General features: G+C 41.2%; 1 protein-coding gene across 3 annotated transcripts in view; it reads left to right on the top strand.

Annotated features, from left to right (window-relative positions):
* The window catches only part of SMARCE1 (SWI/SNF related BAF chromatin remodeling complex subunit E1), a 28,065-nt gene extending 9,386 nt beyond the window's left edge, over positions 1 to 18,679 (top strand). For 2 of the 3 annotated variants that reach the window (XM_074978927.1, XM_074978926.1), the window contains exons 4-11: positions 404 to 571; positions 3,287 to 3,367; positions 4,413 to 4,544; positions 8,429 to 8,600; positions 13,178 to 13,350; positions 14,404 to 14,505; positions 15,847 to 16,054; positions 16,787 to 18,679. In XM_074978927.1, coding sequence (XP_074835028.1) covers positions 404 to 571; positions 3,287 to 3,367; positions 4,413 to 4,544; positions 8,429 to 8,600; positions 13,178 to 13,350; positions 14,404 to 14,505; positions 15,847 to 16,054; positions 16,787 to 16,998 — 1,248 coding nt within the window. In that variant the 3' untranslated portion in view covers positions 16,999 to 18,679. The remainder of the gene's footprint in view (positions 1 to 403; positions 572 to 3,286; positions 3,368 to 4,412; positions 4,545 to 8,428; positions 8,601 to 13,177; positions 13,351 to 14,403; positions 14,506 to 15,846; positions 16,055 to 16,786) is intronic. The other variant, XM_074978928.1, reaches the window with a different exon arrangement.
* The last annotated feature ends 958 nt before the right edge of the window (positions 18,680 to 19,637 follow it).

Genomic DNA, 19,637 nt, shown 5'->3' with positions numbered 1-19,637 from the left:
CACATCATCAGTATACACTGCATTGCTTTGTATGTTAATTTTCTTGTTTCTTTGGATACTAGATTCTTCCTAAATTGTTTGGCCATTTCTGAAAAGTTTGCAAACTATAATATACATAAGCAGGGTATATAGCAAGTACGTGGTAGAATTTGCACACTTAATAATAAAACATCAAATGACAGTTGTGACTTTATAGTAACACATTCAGCTAATAATCCTATTGCCTGAACAAGTTTCTGTTGGAATACTTTACATGTTGAGAGGAAATCAACTGCTACACCTCATTTGCTTGTTTAAATTCTGGTTGTTTTTGCATGCCATATTGCAGATCATTTTCATTCCTGTGTTTTCCTCGTTTGAGCTCATTTCTCATTCGTGTTTTTGTCTCATTTGTTTCCATTAGCAAATGCCCAGCACACCAGGGTTTGTGGGATACAATCCATACAGCCATCTGGCCTACAACAACTACAGGCTGGGAGGGAACCCGGGCACCAACAGCCGGGTCACGGTAGGAGAATCAACTATTACATCATCCGGCAAACAACAGGAATTGACCAGAAATGGCTTTAGAGTTAGGTTCTTCTGAATCTTGGCTGCTGCCACTTTTATAAAACAGAATATTAACTCTGATTTTTTTTTTCCACCTATCTTCTCCCCTTTCCTATCTCTCCCTTTCATTGTGAAGCCTTGTACAGGAAGATAAACTTCTATTTAATAGATCAAGAGAGACCTATTATTCCCATCTGAAGTGTGGAAAATCTGTTTAGAGTTCCCTGGCTCAAAACCTCAGTGATCACTGCACATTTAAGGAAAGAATCTTATCTATGAGTATGGGTTATATTTTCCTCTTGAAAGAAGGGTTTATAAATTTCACTGCATTTATAGCACAAAATAAGAGGAAAGGCAAGTTCCAAACTAGAAATTGTAACTGGTGATTACATGGCACTGTTGTGCCATTTAAGGGACCCATGTTTATTTTCCATTTCAGTCTTACTCTTTAGGGTTAGTATCGGATATCAAGATTCAGGAGTGACTTCTCCAACCAAACGAGTAGTTGATAAAATATGAGGGAGCCTGGTTTTGTTTGAATGAAATGTAGGTGCTTTGTAGGCCCTTTAAAGAATACTTGAGATAAAGTGAGAGGAAATCTACTGATACGGGTTACCTCTGAGCTTGCATGAAGATGCAGAACTTGATTAGCATACAGACAAGAAAGAAGATAAAACTTTTAGATGCACACTTTTCTCCTAATATTTAATGTAAACACTGTAATCACACAGTGGCTACATCTACACTAGCCAAAAACTTCGAAATGGCCATGCAAATGGCCATTTCGAAGTTTACTAATGAAGTGCTGAAATACATATTCAGTGCCTCATTAGCATGCAGGCGGCTGCGGCCCTTCGAAATTGATGCGGCTCGTCCAGATGGAGCTCCTTTTCGAAAGGACCCCGCCTACTTCGAAGTCCCCTTATTCCTATGAGCAGATGGGAATAAGGGGACTTCGAAGTAGGCGGGGTCCTTTCGAAAAGGAGCCCTGTCTGGACGAGCCACGTCAATTTTGAAGTGCCGTGGCCGCCCGCATGCTAATGAGGCGCTGAATATGTATTTCAGCGCTTCATTAGTAAACTTCGAAATGGCCATTTGCATGGCCATTTCAAAGTTTTTGGCTAGTGTAGACACAGCCAGTATTTTCTAAAAATGTTAATATAAAAATGGTCATTTTAATTTTTATGTAATTTTTTTCCAAAGATGTAACATTTTTTTATGCACACAACCTCTAGCCACCTCGAAGTGTAATATCAGATTAAAAATGTCAGTTTTCCATAGGGGACACTATTTAATACAGCATACCTCTTTAACCTCCGTATATTTAGCTTGGTTGATAAGGTGCTTGAAGAAAAGGCCCCTTGCCCTATAGTCAAGGTATGAGCTGGCGTTTGATTAAACAGGTGTTTAAACTTACATTTATGTTTCTTAATACATGAATAGGTTAGATTTGTCAGAATTTTCATTGTTTGTGTATGTCATAAGCATATACAGCTTCCTCTGCCATGCATATATAAATTATATATGGTACCCTTAAATTCCTGTTAATTTAAAAGCATTAAACAGTTTCAGTTAATGTTTTTTCAAATCCATGTCTGTGTGTGTGTGTGTATATATGTATACATTTGGTAATGCATACACCTCATGTACATTACAATCCTATGCAAATATGTTTGCATTGTTTCATTGAATTTCATAAATGTAGTGAAACAGAAAAATATCCAGATTAAAAATACTGAAAACAAGAATACTAAGCATTACCTCTCCTGGCCATTTTCAAATATTTGTGGAACTAAAGTCCCCAGTACTGCTAATATTTACTTAAACTTGATTAATTTTAGACATGCAGATAGTCCCATGGAACTTAATGGAACTGTTCATGGGCTTTTACAGGATTGGGGCCCTTCGAATCTACAGCTGGTATAAACTTATATTAGAAAACCTGACCTATGGGAGAGGGTATAAAACAAACATTGTCCTGTTATAAATGCATTAGTTTTAAATGAGATGGTGTGTAGCTGGAAGAGAACAGAAGAATAAATGGATATTACAGCTTTCAGTCAATAACACTTACTGTTTAGTGTCTTTTTTTTTTTTAAGTGCAGGCAACGTGCTTGGCATTGTACAAACGTAAAGGAAGACCAGATCTCTCAAGGAGCTCACAGTCTAATTTGGACAAGAACAATGCAATTCGGACTCAAATGAAGCACAGGTTGAGGGATCAGTCTCATAGGGATGTTTTTTTTTTTGACTATTTGGATCAGCTTCAAGTTACCATCAAAAGGTTTTGTGAAGAAGTGTATTTCCAAGATGGATTAAATGAAAAAATGTCTAGATAATTTCCTGCTCTTTCACACTTTCTCCTTTACCTTTTTTCCCATAGTTATTTCTCTAGTTGTTGGAACAGGTACCATAACAGTCATTCTCATCAAACTGAGGAAAAGAAACTGTTGGGGCTGGTGAGCAGAAGAAAATTTTAGTGTGTTTCTTTTGGTTTTCAAAAAATTGTCCCCTTTTGGATTTTTTTGAGTAACACTTTTCAAACTAATACTTGGACAAATAAATCGGGGGCTCTGCAGGTGGAATTTGGCCACGTATTCTGAGGATCAGTTATAGTACCTGTATATGTATTTAACATACAAGAGTATTTATATTCCCAGACTACTGTGTATTGAAGTTCTTAGTTTTCATGTTAAGAAATAGATTCATCTGTGGGTTTTTTTGGGTTTTTTTATAGGCTTCCTCTGGCATTACAATTCCTAAACCCCCAAAACCACCAGATAAGCCTCTGATGCCCTACATGCGGTACAGCAGGAAGGTGGGTAGACATGTTTAGATTTAGGTTGAATAAATGTATTAAAGGTCAAGTTTATGCCAACATTTGATGTGAGTCTTTTTAGTTCCAATTTCTAAACTCTGTTGAAAGGTTCAACCTGCAGAACTTGTTTATCCACAAAAGGGATTTTAAAATGCAATTGCTTTCCCCATCGGAATAATGGCAACAGTGGTCTACTCATAGGTCGACCTCTTCTAGGAAGACGAAAGGTCAGAACCTTCTCTTTCCCTGTGTTACATGACTTTTATCTACAGGGTTAGAAGAAGGGAAATTAAGATTTTCTCAGAAATGGTGATTTACTATTGTTACCTCTGCTCTCAAAGATCCACCTGCTCCACACATCAGTTTTTGACATATTGTGAGAACTTCCTCTGTAAAGAAAGTGCTCATTGTGACATAATAATGTGCTGCTGTTAGATTTTGAAGAGAAGAAGTGGGAGGAATGTGCGTGTTTTGACCTGTCTAATCCGTAGCACTGCTTCACTCTTCCATGAACTGTTTGAGAGGCAGTAGGAAATGGAGTATTGTGGAGAGTCAGGAGTCTGATCCAGTTTCAAGTTAAATGGTATTCCTAGGCACACATGGCAAGTAATAATGCTGGTTTTTGATGGACTCAGAACTTGTTGGAATGGAAGTTGATCAGCATGACAACTGAAAACTTGTTGAATGCATAAAGGCCTAAGTTCTGCTCTGAATAGTTCAATGCACGTTGTCATGTATCTGAACATAAATGCTGCTAGACATGTTTGCAGAATCATATGTTCAGTTTTTTCCCCAGAGATACAGTGATGTGCATTTTAGAATAGAATTCACAGGTTTCAGGGCAAGATTCACATCTGAGGCTGTTGTCAGTAAACAGGCTGTTGCCGATCTCAGTAGATGACTTTAGTACTGTCTTCTTGTCCCCACAAAGTAATCACTGGAGGTAGCTAGAGGCATTCTTAATGTAGCTTTGTTTTATAGAGATCTTTTCTGAAAGAATATTATGATGAATATCAGTAGTAAAACTCCAACTATTTCTGTTAAGGTCTGGGACCAAGTGAAGGCATCCAACCCTGACTTGAAGTTATGGGAAATAGGCAAGATCATTGGAGGGATGTGGCGAGATCTCACTGATGAGGAGAAGCAAGAGTACTTGAATGAATATGAAGCAGAAAAGGTAAAAGGGATGAAATCTTTTGTTATTAATGCTGATTCTCCCATCTTGTGCCCTTGGCATCACTGGCATAGAAGAGCTAAGCTTGTTCCCCAGTGCAGCAAGGTATTTAAGCATGGACTCAACTTTAAGCACATGAATAGTCCCATTGAAGTTAATGGAGCATTCTTGTGCTCTCAGTTTAGCATATGCTTAAGTGCCTTGCTAAATTAGGGCCTTGTAACATTTCACAGTACATATAAATAGAAAATAACTTATTAGGTCATCTACACCTTTCCAGGATTGTTTCCCACAATATGTCTTCTATCCTATGCTGTTTGATGTTTGTCTTCTAGAAACTAATCTGAAAATTAGATTTTATCTTCCCTACATGGTGTGTGTGAGGGTTATCATTTACCGGTCCCTATGTATACTCGTAAACCTCTTCAATAATAATTGTCAACAGGACCTTCCATATATAAACCCAACTCAAAATGAAATGTTTGTTTGAATGGGAATTTTAACTGAGTGGATTTGATATTTCCACAACAAAATGCTCTTTCAAAACTGTTGCTCCATAGCTTCAGCTGGTCAGTTATGAATAAAGGTGTATGATTTGCTTTCTATGGTACAGCCAAAGGTGAAAGTTAGGGACTGTGCCCTGATGCGCCACTCTGGCAACAGCCAGCTGGAGCACGCCGTTTAAAGAGCCAGCAGGGAGGCAGCTTGCAATGTGCTATCCCAGCCAGGCTCCTGCTGCTGGACGCTGGCTTTGGGGAGTGGACGTGCACAGCCCAGTGAAGCAGCAGGCTCGTTAAAGAGGCCAGCTGGGGGCATGCTTTAAGGGAGCCAAGCGCCGGGGAGGTTACGTGCCATCCCTAGTGTGCACTGTTGCCAGTGGCCCTTGGGAAGAAGGCAGAGGGTCTCTCACACTGCTACCAGTTTCCTTGCAGGGTTGCCCCCCCAACCCCGTAAAGGCACACAGCTTCCTTGTGGCCAGGTAAGATTACCCAACCCCAGGTCCTCCCCCATCAATTGTCACCCCACCACCAGCCCTGACTCCTGCACCTCCCACACACACCCTGCTCCTCCCGTGCCTCTTGCATCTCCCAACCCCCTGCTCCATATGCCTGGTGTCTCCCCCACCCCTTGCCTGAGCCCCTCTCCACCCGATCCCCAAATGCAGCCCCTTCCCCTGAGCTTCCAGCACTTCCCTCACATACCCCTAGCCCTGAGCCTCTGGCACATCCCACCCTCTGCCCTGACTCCTGCGCCTTCCTCACATCTCTCCAGACCCCTGCCCTAAGCCTCCCCATACTCACACATACTCCAGTGGGAATGAAACTGCATTAATAACAGAAGATCAGAGTTATTGCTTTATTACATATATTGTACATTAACGATATTTCTGTTTGCAGTTTTTACTTCTTGTCAGGTGGAATACGTTCACTTCTGGTCTGATGTGACGTAGCATTACTGTCCTATCACAACCCATGATAGGACAGTATCTGTAAGAAATTTAAGTTACTTTTACCCCTCTGTACAGACTTGCAAAATTGTAATGTGCCAGAATGCCTTTTTCTTTTGGGGGAGGGGGGCGCGGGTAGGCAAGAAAATATCATTTTATCTGATCATAATGGCAAAGGGCAATAATATATTTTGTGTTTATGCTGACAGTTTTTAAAGAGTTTTGCAAGGCTGCTACAACAATAGATATCCAAAGCTATGTTAGTCAGTTACAAGCTGTTTGACATCTCTTATTCATGTATTGTGTTGTTTTAAAATTGCATGCATCTGATGTCATAAGTAACCTGATCAAATAAGTGCTTAGAATGGTTTTCATCCAAAATATTTCCATTAAAAACCAGATTCAAAAGAGCACTTATTAATGTTTTGCTGTCAGCCTGAGAGGGGGTTTCTATTAGAGTTCAACAAAGGTCATGAATGACTTGAATAATGGAGTGGAGTAGAAGTATGGTTAAGCATTTGGCGATGCTACGCAGCTGGGAAGGGTTGCAAGTACTTTGGAGAACAGGAAAAAATTCAGAACAAATTGGAGAACTGACGTCAACCAAGACAAGTGCACAATGCTACTTAGGAAAGAAAAATCAAATGCCCAACTACAAAAGAAGAATAGCCAGGAAGTAGTACTGCAAAATATTATGTGGGGATAATAGGGGATGACAAATTACAAATGAGTTAATAATATGATACACTTTCAAAAAAAAAAAGGGCTAATATAATTTTGGGGTGTATTGAGAAGAGTGTCGTATGTAACACATGGGAGGTTATTGTCCCATTGCCCTCAGCATTGGTGAGTCTTCACCTGGAGCACTTATGTCCAATTCTAGGCACCACTCTTTAGGAAAGGTATAACAAATTTGCAGAGAATCCTGAGGAGAGCAACAAGAACAATTAGGTTTAGAAAATCTGATCTATGGGAGAGGGTAAAGGGCTGGACACGTTTAATCTTGAAAACAGAAAACTGGGGTCGAGAGAGGCTTGCCTGTTTTCCAATATATTAATAGCTCTTAGAAAGAGGACTGTGATCACTTGTTCTCCTTTGTCCACTGAATGTAGGAAAAAAAGTAATGGGCTTAATTTCCAGCAAGAGAGACTTAGAAAATTTCCTTACCGTGTAACCTAACTGTCAGGATAGTTAAGTTCTGGAATAGGTTTCCAAGGAGCGTTGTGAAATCCCCGTCATTGGAGATTTTTAAGAACAGGTTGGACAAACACATGTCAGGGTTAGCCTAGATTTACTTGTTCCTGTCTTTGTCGGGGCAGGACTTGATGACTGCCCTTCCAGCACTGCATTTCTGTGGTTCTGTGAAAATGCTTTACAAAATTGAGACAAACAGGTTTTAAAATGACATGCAAAGAATTGATTGGAATGGTAAGTAAATCAATGTAGGCAGGTGGAGTGATACAGTTCTGCTCCTGAAGTGAGAAAATAGACCGGCTGTATCACCCCAGCCATGTGTAGGGAGGGACAGAAGAAAACAAAACAAAACAAAAAATGGAAAATGGGATTTGCAGTACGTGATGATGGAATTGACAAAAATAATGGATCTGGCCCATCCTGATGGAATCAGGGAGTAGATTCTGACACAAGTGTTAATGGTATGAGGGAGGACAGGAAATCAGGTTAACTCTCAGGATTTCTGAATTTGTAAAGATTGGAAGTATTAGACTTGGAAACAGTGGGCTGACTCAACAGTGGCTGTAGACAAAATAACAACTTGAATGTACGATTTAGTCTTTAATCAGAGGAGTTTGGACAATAGATGACTTTTCAGAATTAAGTTCCTTTTGAATCCTGTGTGCAGGTAAACCACCACCACTGAAATTAGTAGTGCACCGTAAATCAAGAGTAGTATGAACAAGGTTTGTGTAATTCTTTTCCCCCTCCAGAAAATTCTGTCTCAGAAATCTGGCTGGTGGGCCTTGCCCACATGCCTACAGTCTAACAGATGGCCATTCTTGGGGTTGAGAAATAATTTTCCTTTAGGTCAGATTATCAAGGACCCTGAGATTGTTTTGCTTTCCTCTGCAGCATGATCGCTTGCTGGTTTGAACTAGATTAAACAGGGGATTCTCTTTAACTTGAAGGCTTTTAAATCAAGATCTGTGGACTCAGACAGAGGTCATGGGTCTATTGCAGGACTGCATGGTGGAGGTTCCCTGGCTTATGGTGTACAGGAGGTCATCTAAACGATCACAATGTTCCCTTCTGGCCTTATTCTCTATGTACTTAAAAGAGAGTCTATTTATGTAAAAGAGAAGTGCGATTTAAAACAGAGTCAACACATTCATTCCAGATTGTCCTCTTGGACCATTTGGCTGATGTCAATAAGCAAAATAGGGTTGCCAGTGTACAGTAGATAATGATATCTGTCCAATTTCAGATAGAGTACAATGAATCCATGAAGGCCTACCATAATTCGCCCGCTTACCTTGCCTACATCAATGCAAAGAGTCGGGCTGAAGCTGCGTTGGAAGAAGAAAGCCGACAAAGACAATCACGTATGGAGAAAGGTGAACCCTACATGAGCATCCAGCCAGCAGAAGACCCAGATGGTAAGCAGAAAGGAGATTTGTATGCATTTTTGTGAGGTATATTGTCTCCTTAGGATATAAAATCTAGAGTAAGTTTCAAGCAGTTGCTTTATTTATTCCCTCAGTTGTGGAAGCTATTAATTGACTAATTTACCCATAGACTATAATGGGAATCACTGCACAGCTTATAACAAAGAAAACATGACCCATGTAACTTTACCACTAACTTTCAAAATTATCTTACCCCAAACTGTGTTAAGGTGACGTAGCTGTTCTTTTTAAGCTTAAGACTGAAATGACAACTAGCAGCCATGCCACTCTTAAACAGTTCTTTTAAAGCTCTAATGGTGTCTGTTTAATTGGCAGTCCTGTTAGAAATATTTTCAAACAGCCAAAGTGGCACAGGCTACAATTTTACTAAAAATTCTGTTCTAAATTTTACAGGAGAGGCAAGGGGGTTGGGGGCTGAATGTCATTTTCACTTCAGCAACATTGTGACCTGGTTCACAGAGTTGCAGTGCCACTTGGGTTTTGTCTCATTTGCCCCTCTGCAGATGGAAATGGAGGCCCTGATAGGTCTAGTTTGATTGCACATGGGGTTGCAGAACCAGGTGGCAACAATGCTTGATTTGGGGGCCTAATCATATTTATTTTTACAGCCATTTCCAAGATTTCACTGACTTTATGCAAAGTCACATTTTCTGTCATCTCTGTGACAAAAGCCACTGACCTGTTTGTAGTTCAGGCAGTACCTTTTACTTCATAGGGCTCCCTTGGTCCTACTTGAAAGGAAAGTTGTACTTTAATAATAGGTGCAAGTCGTTTTGGCAGACCCTACTTGATTGTCTTTTGATTTATTCCATATAAGCTGTGTCACTTGTCCCCAACTTTGAAGGGGCATGGTAGTCAGGGCCACGGGAGATTACTAATGAAGTGCTGTGGAGAATATGCGGCACTTCATTAGGCTAATTTTTCCCCAGGGCAACTTAGAAGCATCAAACTTTGAAGTGCTGGCATGTGTGTAGCCGCGGGCACTTCAAAGTGCCCGCACTACTTCAAAGTCCCTTTACTCCTCAGACGGGACTGCAAAGTGCCGGGAGGTACGTGCATGCTGGAACTTCAAAGTTGGACACTTTGAAGTTGCCCTGAGGGAGAATCAGCCTAATGAAGTGCTGTGTATTCACCGCAGCACTTCATTAGTAATTTCCCAAGGTTCTGATTACCATGCCCCCTTCAAAGCTGGGAGCAAATGTAGACACACTCATAGTGATTGAACACTTTAAGTTCAACTGCTTCCTTCAGTCAAAAGATAACTCGTCAACACTAAGTGCAGGAATGAGGAAACTGTCAAAATATTTTCTTTAACTGAAAGGAAATAGCACTTTGGCATCCATATCACACCCCCTGAGAAAAGTCAAGCAACGCTATTGTCAATTTCAGTTTATAAAATGATGCTGAAAGGCTGAATCATTACCTGTTGAAACCTGACAGTGAACAATGCAGCCAGGCAGTTATACCTCCCCCACCCACCCAGAGCAGCCCAGAGGTAATCTCCTTGGCAAGGGGCACTTCTTGCTGTGTATAGTATAGGCTGCGTAAAACATGAATGTGCCTAGGACATTTTAGCCACTGGCATTTCACAGCCTGCATTACAACTTGATTATACCTGTGTCTCATTCAACTTGCACAGAGCCAAGAGTGCCACACACTAAAGGCAGATGTACTTGTTTGTCAGGTGTGCATTTGATCCACTATTTGATGGCATAGAAAGGGACCTGTAATCCCACGATGAAATCACATATGGCTGATTGTGATTTTCCAATGATAGAAGGTTCTTCAATCTAGGACGGGGTGGGGAACCTTTTTCAGGTTGGGCACCACTGACCCATCGACAAATCAGTGGCAGGCAGGGCAGGGGTTGTGCTACAGAAGTGAGAAGCAAAAAAGAAAAATATCTTACTGATGTGGCCCCCAACTGTAGGAGGGCCAGGGCTAAGGGTTCTGGGCAGAAAGGAGGATGCAGGAGGGGGATGGCGTGGGTGATCTGGACCAGAGTGGGGTGCAGGAGCGAGCTGTGGTTGGGAGGATCTGGGCAGGAAGGGGTGGGGGGGTCTAGGAGAGGAATAGGGGTCTGGACAGGAGGTGGTACAGGAGAAGGCTGGGGGTGTAGGTCTAGGTGAGTGGAAGGGTGCAGGAAGGTTTGGGGTGTAGGAGGGAAGGGGGAGTCAGGCTGGGGGTGAGGGGGCTGGGAGGGGCAGGGCAGAAGCAGCAGAGTGTGGGTGGGGAGTCTGGGCAGGAGAGGAGTGGAGATGGGGCGTGCAGGGTTTGAACAGGACGAGAAGGAAGGTTTGGGTTGCAGGGTCTGGAAAGGAGGGGTCAGGATGGGGGTGAGGGGTCTGGATGGGAGTGGGGTGCAGGAGTTGCCTGAGCATACTGAGTCTGGGCAACAGAGGTGCACTTACCTTTGCAGCACCTGTGGATGCAGCTCTGTACCCTCTCCTCCCTGCTTGGCTGGAATTCTAGCCAATTGGAGCAGTAGTAGAAAGTCTCCAGGTAGGCTGCCCCAAGCCACTGATGCTCCTTCCAGCTGGGAGAACATCAGGGATCTGGATCTGGATTGTGGCATATCTGATCCGGATCACAAGGCTTGGGGCTTCACACCCGCTGCATGCTGGGTATCATGGAGGGGAGCCCTGAGCTTTGTGGTCTGGTTCCAGACAAGCTGATGCAAATGGCCATTTCGAAGATTACTAATTGCTAAAATACATATTCAGCACTTCATTAGCATGTGGGCAGCTGCGGCACTTCAAAATTGCCGCGGCTCGTCCAGACGGGTCCTTTTCGAAAGGACCCCACCATCTTCAAAATCCCCTTATTCCCAGGAATAAGTTGGTGGGGTCCTTTCAAAAAGGACCCCTGTCTGGACGAGCCATACAGCAGCGAGCTGCAGCAATTTCGAAGTGCTGGGGCCACCTGAATGCTAATGAGGTGCTGAATATGTATTTCAGCACTTCATTAGTAATCTTCAAAATGACCATTTGCATGGCCATTTCAAAGATTTGGGCTTGTGTAGATGTAGCCTAAGAGAAGTTGTCTGGTGCAAAAACAGATGTAATGGGCTTCTAGTAGCAATCTCTTGGGCTTTGTCTACACTAGCAAGTTCTTTCAAAAGATCCTGCAGAGTGTCTACACACAAAGTGTTCTTTTCAAAGTAAATCGAAAGAATGTGGTTCTCCTTTCAAAATCGCTCTTCCCTTCCCGTTTCAGGAAGAGCCTCCCCTTTTGAAAGCTTCTTTCGAAAGAAACCATGTGTAGGTGCTCTGTTGGGGCCCTTCTTTCAAAAGAGCAGTCCTCCTGGGACCTGATTTTTCAATCCATTTTTTTGTGTGTGGACACACTCTTTTGAAAGGGGTTCTTTCGGAAGAGATCTTCAGGAGGGGTTTCTTTCAAAAGATCTCTGTAGCGTAGATGTAGCCTTGATGAAATTCTAGGGCTGATGATTAGAAAGGCTTGAAAAATAACCTATGAAATAGCACTGTGCCAAGATTTCTACTGTCTTCCACTTTTTTTTTTATTTTCAAATTCATCTAATACTGTATACATCCCAAACATGAAACTCTTGAGCTTTTTTCCCCAGGAAAGTAATATTCAGTCTCACTAGTTACAGTCAAAATTGGCCTTCTCAGAAATGCTTTCTGACATAGCAGAATTCATTTCCAGTTTTTGTTCCCTCCTGTTTTGTGATGAGGGGAGCAACAATATCAACATGGACTTATAACTAGAAAAGTTGTGTAAAATAAAAAAACCACAACTGAGAATAAAATAATTTTGAAGGAAAAAAGCCTTGGTCTACCTGTTAGGGTGACTCATCATAGGCTTGAGACCAAACCTCTCTCTGGTATTTTCTCCTTGTCCCTTAAGAAGCACTTGGACATTTCTTAACCTGTAACTTTCTTTTAGTGCATGTTTATCTCAGATGTTCCGAGGAAGTGATTGTTACTTATTAATTGCTGGTGTTTGGGAACAAAGTTAGAGTAGGTTTTATTTGTGTGGCTTTTTTGCATTAAGACCCAAGATGTTGAGCATCTGCCATTTCTGTTTCACTTCAGTTGGTGCTACAGTTGCTCAGCACATCTAAAAACTAGACCCATTAGGTTTGAGACACAAATTTTTGTTGAATTCTTCTGTGTTTTAGTGAGGAATGGATTGTAATGAACACCATAATGTGTGAAGTTTCATTATCATAATTTGTGTAGTCAGTGTGTTGTTCATCTCTCTCATTCTTGACACATGAAAAGTATTGTTAGCATAGGCACTAATGATTTCTGTTTACAGAGGATAGATCAGTTTGTTGCCCTTTGTAGGATCTGACTGAAATCATAGCTCCCATGCTTTGCTATCTCACAGTACCCCAAGGTACTGTGTCTCAGAGTTGAATTTGTTTGATTATTTTAATGCTCCATAATTCTAGTGTCTTTGTACATAAACTGACTTGTGGTGTCATGACCACAATTTTGTTCTTGATTGAACTGAGGACTGCAGTGTATTTTAATGAGACTTGTCACGTGACTTGTCAAATTTGTTAAATTTTTTTTCAGATTATGATGATGGATTTTCTATGAAGCACACAGCGACAGCTCGTTTCCAGAGGAACCATCGTCTGATCAGTGAGATATTGAGTGAAAGCGTGGTGCCAGATGTCCGCTCTGTTGTCACTACAGCTAGAATGCAAGTTCTCAAACGCCAAGTTCAGTCCTTAATGGTTCATCAGGTAAGGATTAATTACCTTTAAAGTTATTAAATGTAATTGTTCTGGGCTGTATTCCAAAGTTAAAATCATTTGGGTCATCGACATGAATGTACTTGTTGCAGTGTCATTACTCTTCATGCCCCAGATAACTAACCTCCCCCTGGCTTTTTGGGAGGAGCAAGGGATAAGTGCAAATTTCTGTGATTACCATGCATCATATAAAATTGTGACATTGTATTTACTAAAGGATAAAATGGAGTAATTAAGAGGTAAAGGTTAAACTCTTAGTTGTAACCTCTTAAATATCACAATACAATATCACAGTCCTCAGCAAGCACATGTAAAGAGAAGTTTTGATTTAAAGAAACTAGTGCATTTGCGACTTTCAATAGCTTTTTATCTATAGCTGTGTATTTGTGAGTGGCCCTCTTTTTAATGTGGTAAGTTACCCCCCTTTTAACATTTGTAACCCTAAATTAAAAGTATGAATGTCTAATAAAAAGTCACATTTAAAACACATTTCATGTAACATCACCGGTACAGATACCAGCTGAAAAAGCAAGGCTGACACAAACACAGAGCATTTGAGCAAATTAGTCAGACACAAGGAACAGGGGAGATTTCTTTAACTGCAAAACAAAGGGGAAAATGTGTTGCCTCCTGCTTCCTTCTCTTATTTCAGTCTTCTTTGTGTTGTACCAGTGAACGTAATGCACGCTAGACACTGTAAATATAGAGAAAGACCTAGACTGCACGTGTGAATGTTTCAGGATCTTCAGGTCAAACACCTATCATTCTATATGTTTATAAAGGGCCTGTACAACTCCTTAGGGCTCAGTATAATTAATCCACTTTCTTTATTAATTCTTATTGCTACAACTTGGGGATGGGAGACTTCCCTCATTTACACATTTCAGCTATTGAGCATCAAATCAGGGAAGTCAGATTCCATCGTAACAGTAAGAGAGATATAAAAAAAATCCATCAACATGGTTTGTATGTATCAAAGTATTTTATCCAGGGTTGGGTATATTTGAGTATTAAGTTCCGTAACTCAGTCACTTTCATTTGTAGCGAAAACTGGAAGCTGAGCTCCTACAAATAGAAGAGCGTCACCAGGAAAAGAAGAGGAAGTTCTTGGAAAGCACAGAATCCTTTAACAATGAGCTGAAAAGGGTACAGCTTTAAAATAGTCTCTCTTCCCTTAGGAGATTATTGTTGCACTTTATTCAAAATGAATCCTCTACCCAGCCCCTATTTAGCACCTTTAAATATAGAGAGTTTATGTTCTACAATATTTCGTGTCTGCCAGAGATAAAGAAGGCATGAAGTATTGGCCAGAAGTTTCCCTGTACCTTGGTGATTCCAGGCTTCAGAATGACCTAGTGGGGATATGGGCAGCTATCTTAATTAAAAGCAGCCTTCAGACTTTTATAACTTAAGTCAAGGAGACCAATGCTGTGTTCCCAGATCAAGAGATGACAAATACTAGAGGGGTAGTCATGTTAGTCTGTATCCACAAAAATGAGAAGTCCTGTGGCACCTTATGGACTAACAGATTTTTTGGAGCATAAGTAGTAGGCATCCTTCAGTCTGCATAGACTATGGCTCGCGCCCTTTAAAGTTTCAATTGAGGACTTCATTTACAGCGTCTATTGTGACTATAAAGACCCACACGAGAGTGACAGTCCTTGCTGCATCTCTGGCAGATGTAGTGGGTGTCTGGCAAGTCCTTATTGTGCTTTCTGTGCGCTCGCTTCTCCTCTGCTCGCTGTCTGATCTTCAACTCGCCCTTCTGAAGGTCCTTGTGTAACCGCTGCCTCCATCTACTGCGGTCGTCTGCTAGTTCTTCCCAGTTGTCCAGCTCGATGTCTACCTCTCTGAGGTCTCTCTTGCAGACATCCTTGTAATGCAACTGGGGGCATCCGGGAGGTCTTTTGCAAGAGGCTAGCTCACCATACAGGATGTCTTTTGGAATCCTTCCATCATTCATTCTGTGGACGTGACCAAGCCAGCGGAGTCGACGCTGCCTGAGGAGGGTGTGCATGGTTGGGATTCCAGCTTGCTCGAGGACGGCGGTGTTGAAGCATAAGCTTTTATGGGCAAATACCCATCTGACGAAGTTGGTATTTGCCCACAAAAGCTTATGCTCCAAAAAATCTGTTAGTCTATAAGGTGCCACAGGACTTCTTGTTGTTTTTCGGAGATGACAAAGATGATTTAAAATCGCCTTTGTATGCAGGCTTCTCAAACATAGTGTGTAGTTCTTGAATATAGCCGAGAATCATGGCCTACCTTATTTTTCTGGTTTTGTGGCATAGTCTTGTCACATATCTCTGAGAATTGCAAAGAATGTGTCCCATGCAGCACTACTGAACACAGAATGAGGTTTTTCGTCTTTCTTTGTTTTGTTTGTTTCACAACGCTCGCGATATCTGCTTTGCCTGGCGTCACAATGCTAACCTGAGAGAGCAAAGTACTAGACTAATAAAAGGGTTTTTCTCTTCTGATTGCCAGTTATGCAGTTTGAAGGTGGAAGTGGACATGGAAAAAATAGCAGCAGAAATTGCTCAGGCTGAGGAACAGGCCCGCAAGAGGCAAGAGGAAAGGGAAAAAGAGGCAGCTGAGCAAGCTGAGCGCAGTCAGACTAATGCAGCTGCTGAGGAAGAGCAAGCAGTTAACAAGACAGAGGAGAAGGAGGAAGAGAGCATCCCCATGGAGACAGGTATGTGCATCTGAAGACTGGCTTCAGAACTCTCTTACATCAGTGCAACAAGCAGGAAGGGCCATAACTGAGGTTTAGACTTTTTTTCAGCTTTAACATGAGTTTTGAAAAGGGGAAAAGAAATATAGCAAGTACAACAGCCTATTGCATAGGGTGCCTGGTACACCCCGCAGAAAAGATTTGGTTTCCAAAACTTTCGAAAGATTTCCAATAACTTTGGTTATTAGAGTGGGTGGAGAGGGAGCCCTCTCTCTGCTTTTAACAGCTGTGAGAAATCTGCACTTCCCTCACTGTGCCTGTTTGCTTTAAACTTTGCATACTGCCCCGACTGTCAGATTTGCTTGTCAAACCAAAAATGGTGGCACTAGCACAAAAATTAGAAACTGTAACTGTGATTGCTGCATCATTTCCCACCACAGCTCATTGTCATAATACTTTGCGATAGGTGTATGTGGTAGGGATTTTATTGCTCATTTTCTTTTTTTAATTTGTGGCTAGCATTCTACTTAGGATTAGAAGCTGAAGGGACATAATGTGGAACGTACACCTATGTTTTGAAATCTTTCCAAAGCAAACACTACTAAAAATTTCTAAACAATATAGATGCTGATTTCAGAGTATCAAAGATATCCCTGACCTTTCTTTCTCCCCTGTAGCTCTCTAGCTCCTAAAATGTATTTGCATAGCCAACTGGACAGGTGTAAATGTCACTTCTGTAATGTCTTCTTCCAGAGGAGGCTCACCCAGAACAAACTGCAGAGAACCAGCAGAACGGTGAGGAAGGAACTTCCACACCAGAAGATAAGGAAAGTGGCCAGGAAGGGATTGACAGTACTGCAGAGGAAGGAACTAGTGACAGTAACACTGGTTCAGAAAGTAATAGTGCAACAGTGGAGGAGCCTCCGGTGGACTCCAACCCTGATGATAGTGAGAAGAAAGAGTAAACCTCAGCTTATTCCATGTCTCTTCTTAACAAAGTATTGGTTTGAGTTTGAAATGTGCTGTGAGATTTTTTTTTTTTTGCCTTCCTTGTCCATATCATTTGTCACCAAAGGATGCTGGGCATTAACTACTTGATTAACCTAATGCATCCATACCAGCATGGCCAATCTAAAGGGGCCTTTAGGGAGTGAGGAATGTCTTACTAGTAGCCTTCAAAAGAAGAGATGGTATTTGTGTCCTTAACCATTGCTCTATGATATACATAAAGATAGCATCCTTGATGGCCTGATTTCTTGCCTCCCTGACCTCTGTTAATGATTGTTACATAAGAAACATCAGGTAACTACTCTGTCCTAGCTAGGAGCAACTTTGATGACTGAAGTGGCATCCCCTCCCACTCTGCTAAAGATGAGGTAAAGTACAGCTCGGGTTTGACCTTTTGTGAAGATCACCAGTTCTGCTCCAGTTCTCAGCCTTAGCCATCATGTTGCTTGCCATAAGGGAGTACAAAATATGTGCTCAGCCCTGGATGCTAATGAAGTAGCATTGAATTGGCTGTTGGAGACACTGCAGCTTTTGAATTCACTTCTGTACAATAAACACTGATTGGATGAGAATTTTTAGATGCTCTGGTGCAGTTTGCAGTGGTGCCAACCAGGAAACTCCACTGGTTCCCAGGCCATCATAAGAAGATCAGTCATCTTGCTGCATAAGCCCCTTCATTGTTTTGTTTTAGCTTTTTTTCTCTGTCTCAAACAAAATTTCTCTGGCTGAAGTAATGGATTTGTCTTTCAGGTAGTTGTCATGTTTGCCATCTCTGTGTCAGGAAAAGAGCATGAAGTGTTAGGGTAAAAGCACAGCAAAGTGAAAGCTGCTTTGCTTTGAAAGCTGCCTCCATTTTTGCCGGGTGCAATACCTCCAATAAGCACCAGTTCCTTCAGCCTTTGCTCACTGAAAACTTGCCTTTAACTCTGAAGAGTTTCCTCAGCAGGGCTTGGTCCTATTTCTTGTGTGTGGTCTCTGCTCCATTTCATACAGTAAGAGCAGCTGTTTCGTAAGAGAAAAGGCAAGTTGTTCTTGTGTGTTCTGAAGAGTCATATGCACATTTCCAAATGATTAGAAGCTTGATATGCTTCAAATGCTATTATTGTTTTTTGGTATGCCCCAGGGCCATATTATGTAATGTGAGATTTGAATCTGCATCAGTCCCTGTTCATCTATGCTCTTTGATCTTTTTGTTCAATACAAAGGACTTTATCCAAATGTGTGGTAAAATATAAAGCAATGGAATGCTCAGACATGTCACATTTCTTGCCCTCCAATGCTGACTGTTGTGAACACAGAACAAACAGTAACAAATAGCCACCTTGCATGACTTGATCTTTCAAGAGCTCTAGGAGTTTCAAAACCTGAATATTCTGTTGTCCCCCTTCCTCTGAACAATTACCCCTTCCAAATAAAATGCTCAGTAATTTTTGATAAAATAAGGCAGTCACCAGACATTTCATGACTTATTTCCTGCTACAAGAGACCACATGATGCATTTGCTTCATGTAAACCCTAGGCTGTTTTTACTAAATAGTAGTATTTCTAATAGTATGGTCTTTAAAAAAAACAAACCAACCTTTGGTCTTTTTTTAAATGTTCTGAACAAAATAAAATAGAACTTTTTTAAAAAAAATATACCTCTCTCTGTGTTATGTCTTGTAAGACACTGACTATGTTTGATAGAAATGGCTCTCCCCAGCATGTTTCCCTTTTTAAATCAGAGGTGAATTAAAATTTCAAGTCCGTGCTACATGAGCATCATTTCTGTCATATAATACATGTAAACAGTTATTCTGCAATAATGTTTGGTTTGGGATTGTTTTTTGGTTTATGCTTTTTGTATTTGTTCTTGGCCTAAGAGCTTACATGCCACAGATCTCTAAAAAACATTCTCATGGTGTCTTTTTTAAATGTAGACCACTGAACACAGGGTTTGAAGCAGAGATGCCATAAGGAGCCGCTGACTTGTGCTCTTTTTGCATATAAACATTTAACTCCCCTTGACTGATTTGAAATACTAATTTAAATGTGAGAACAAAGTGAAATTTCTACGTATGTTAGGTTGGGCTAAAAGCAATAATTGATTTGCAAGAGATGAAGAACTTAGTCATAACCGAAGATCAAGTGTAGTATTTGTTCTTAACATCCTAGCCTAAATTCTGTCTTAAGGGGGCTGCACAGCAAGGATTTGATGTCAGAGAATTTCAAAAACATTAAGGGGTCTGAACTTGGCCTTTTGTTTTCAAATTGTCACTAAATCATATACTGCAATAGGCACATGCAGCCCACAATTATATGGGCCATATTGTTACAAACTGCTCACGGGCCGCAGGTTGAGAACCACTGCTTCAGATTCATGTACACATTGTTCAGAAGGAGAATTGAAGATGTAAGATACTGTTTCTAAACCTCTCTTGACAGTTGGTGCTGAGTAGAGGCTTTTGCTGGATTGCCTTCAATAATTGTTACAGTGTGGGTTCTCATGTGAAACGATAGTGGGACTTGGCATCTAGATTATTGCTTTAAGTCCTTATTGTGGAAATTATACACACGTGCACATAATCACAAGTTTCACCTAGTTTCAACATGTGTA

This window comes from Carettochelys insculpta, chromosome 28 (assembly GCF_033958435.1).
Source record: "Carettochelys insculpta isolate YL-2023 chromosome 28, ASM3395843v1, whole genome shotgun sequence".
In the NCBI taxonomy this organism is placed as follows: Eukaryota; Metazoa; Chordata; order Testudines; family Carettochelyidae; genus Carettochelys; species Carettochelys insculpta.
Note: the sequence above shows the minus strand (reverse complement) of the source record. Positions and strands in the feature narration are given on the sequence as shown.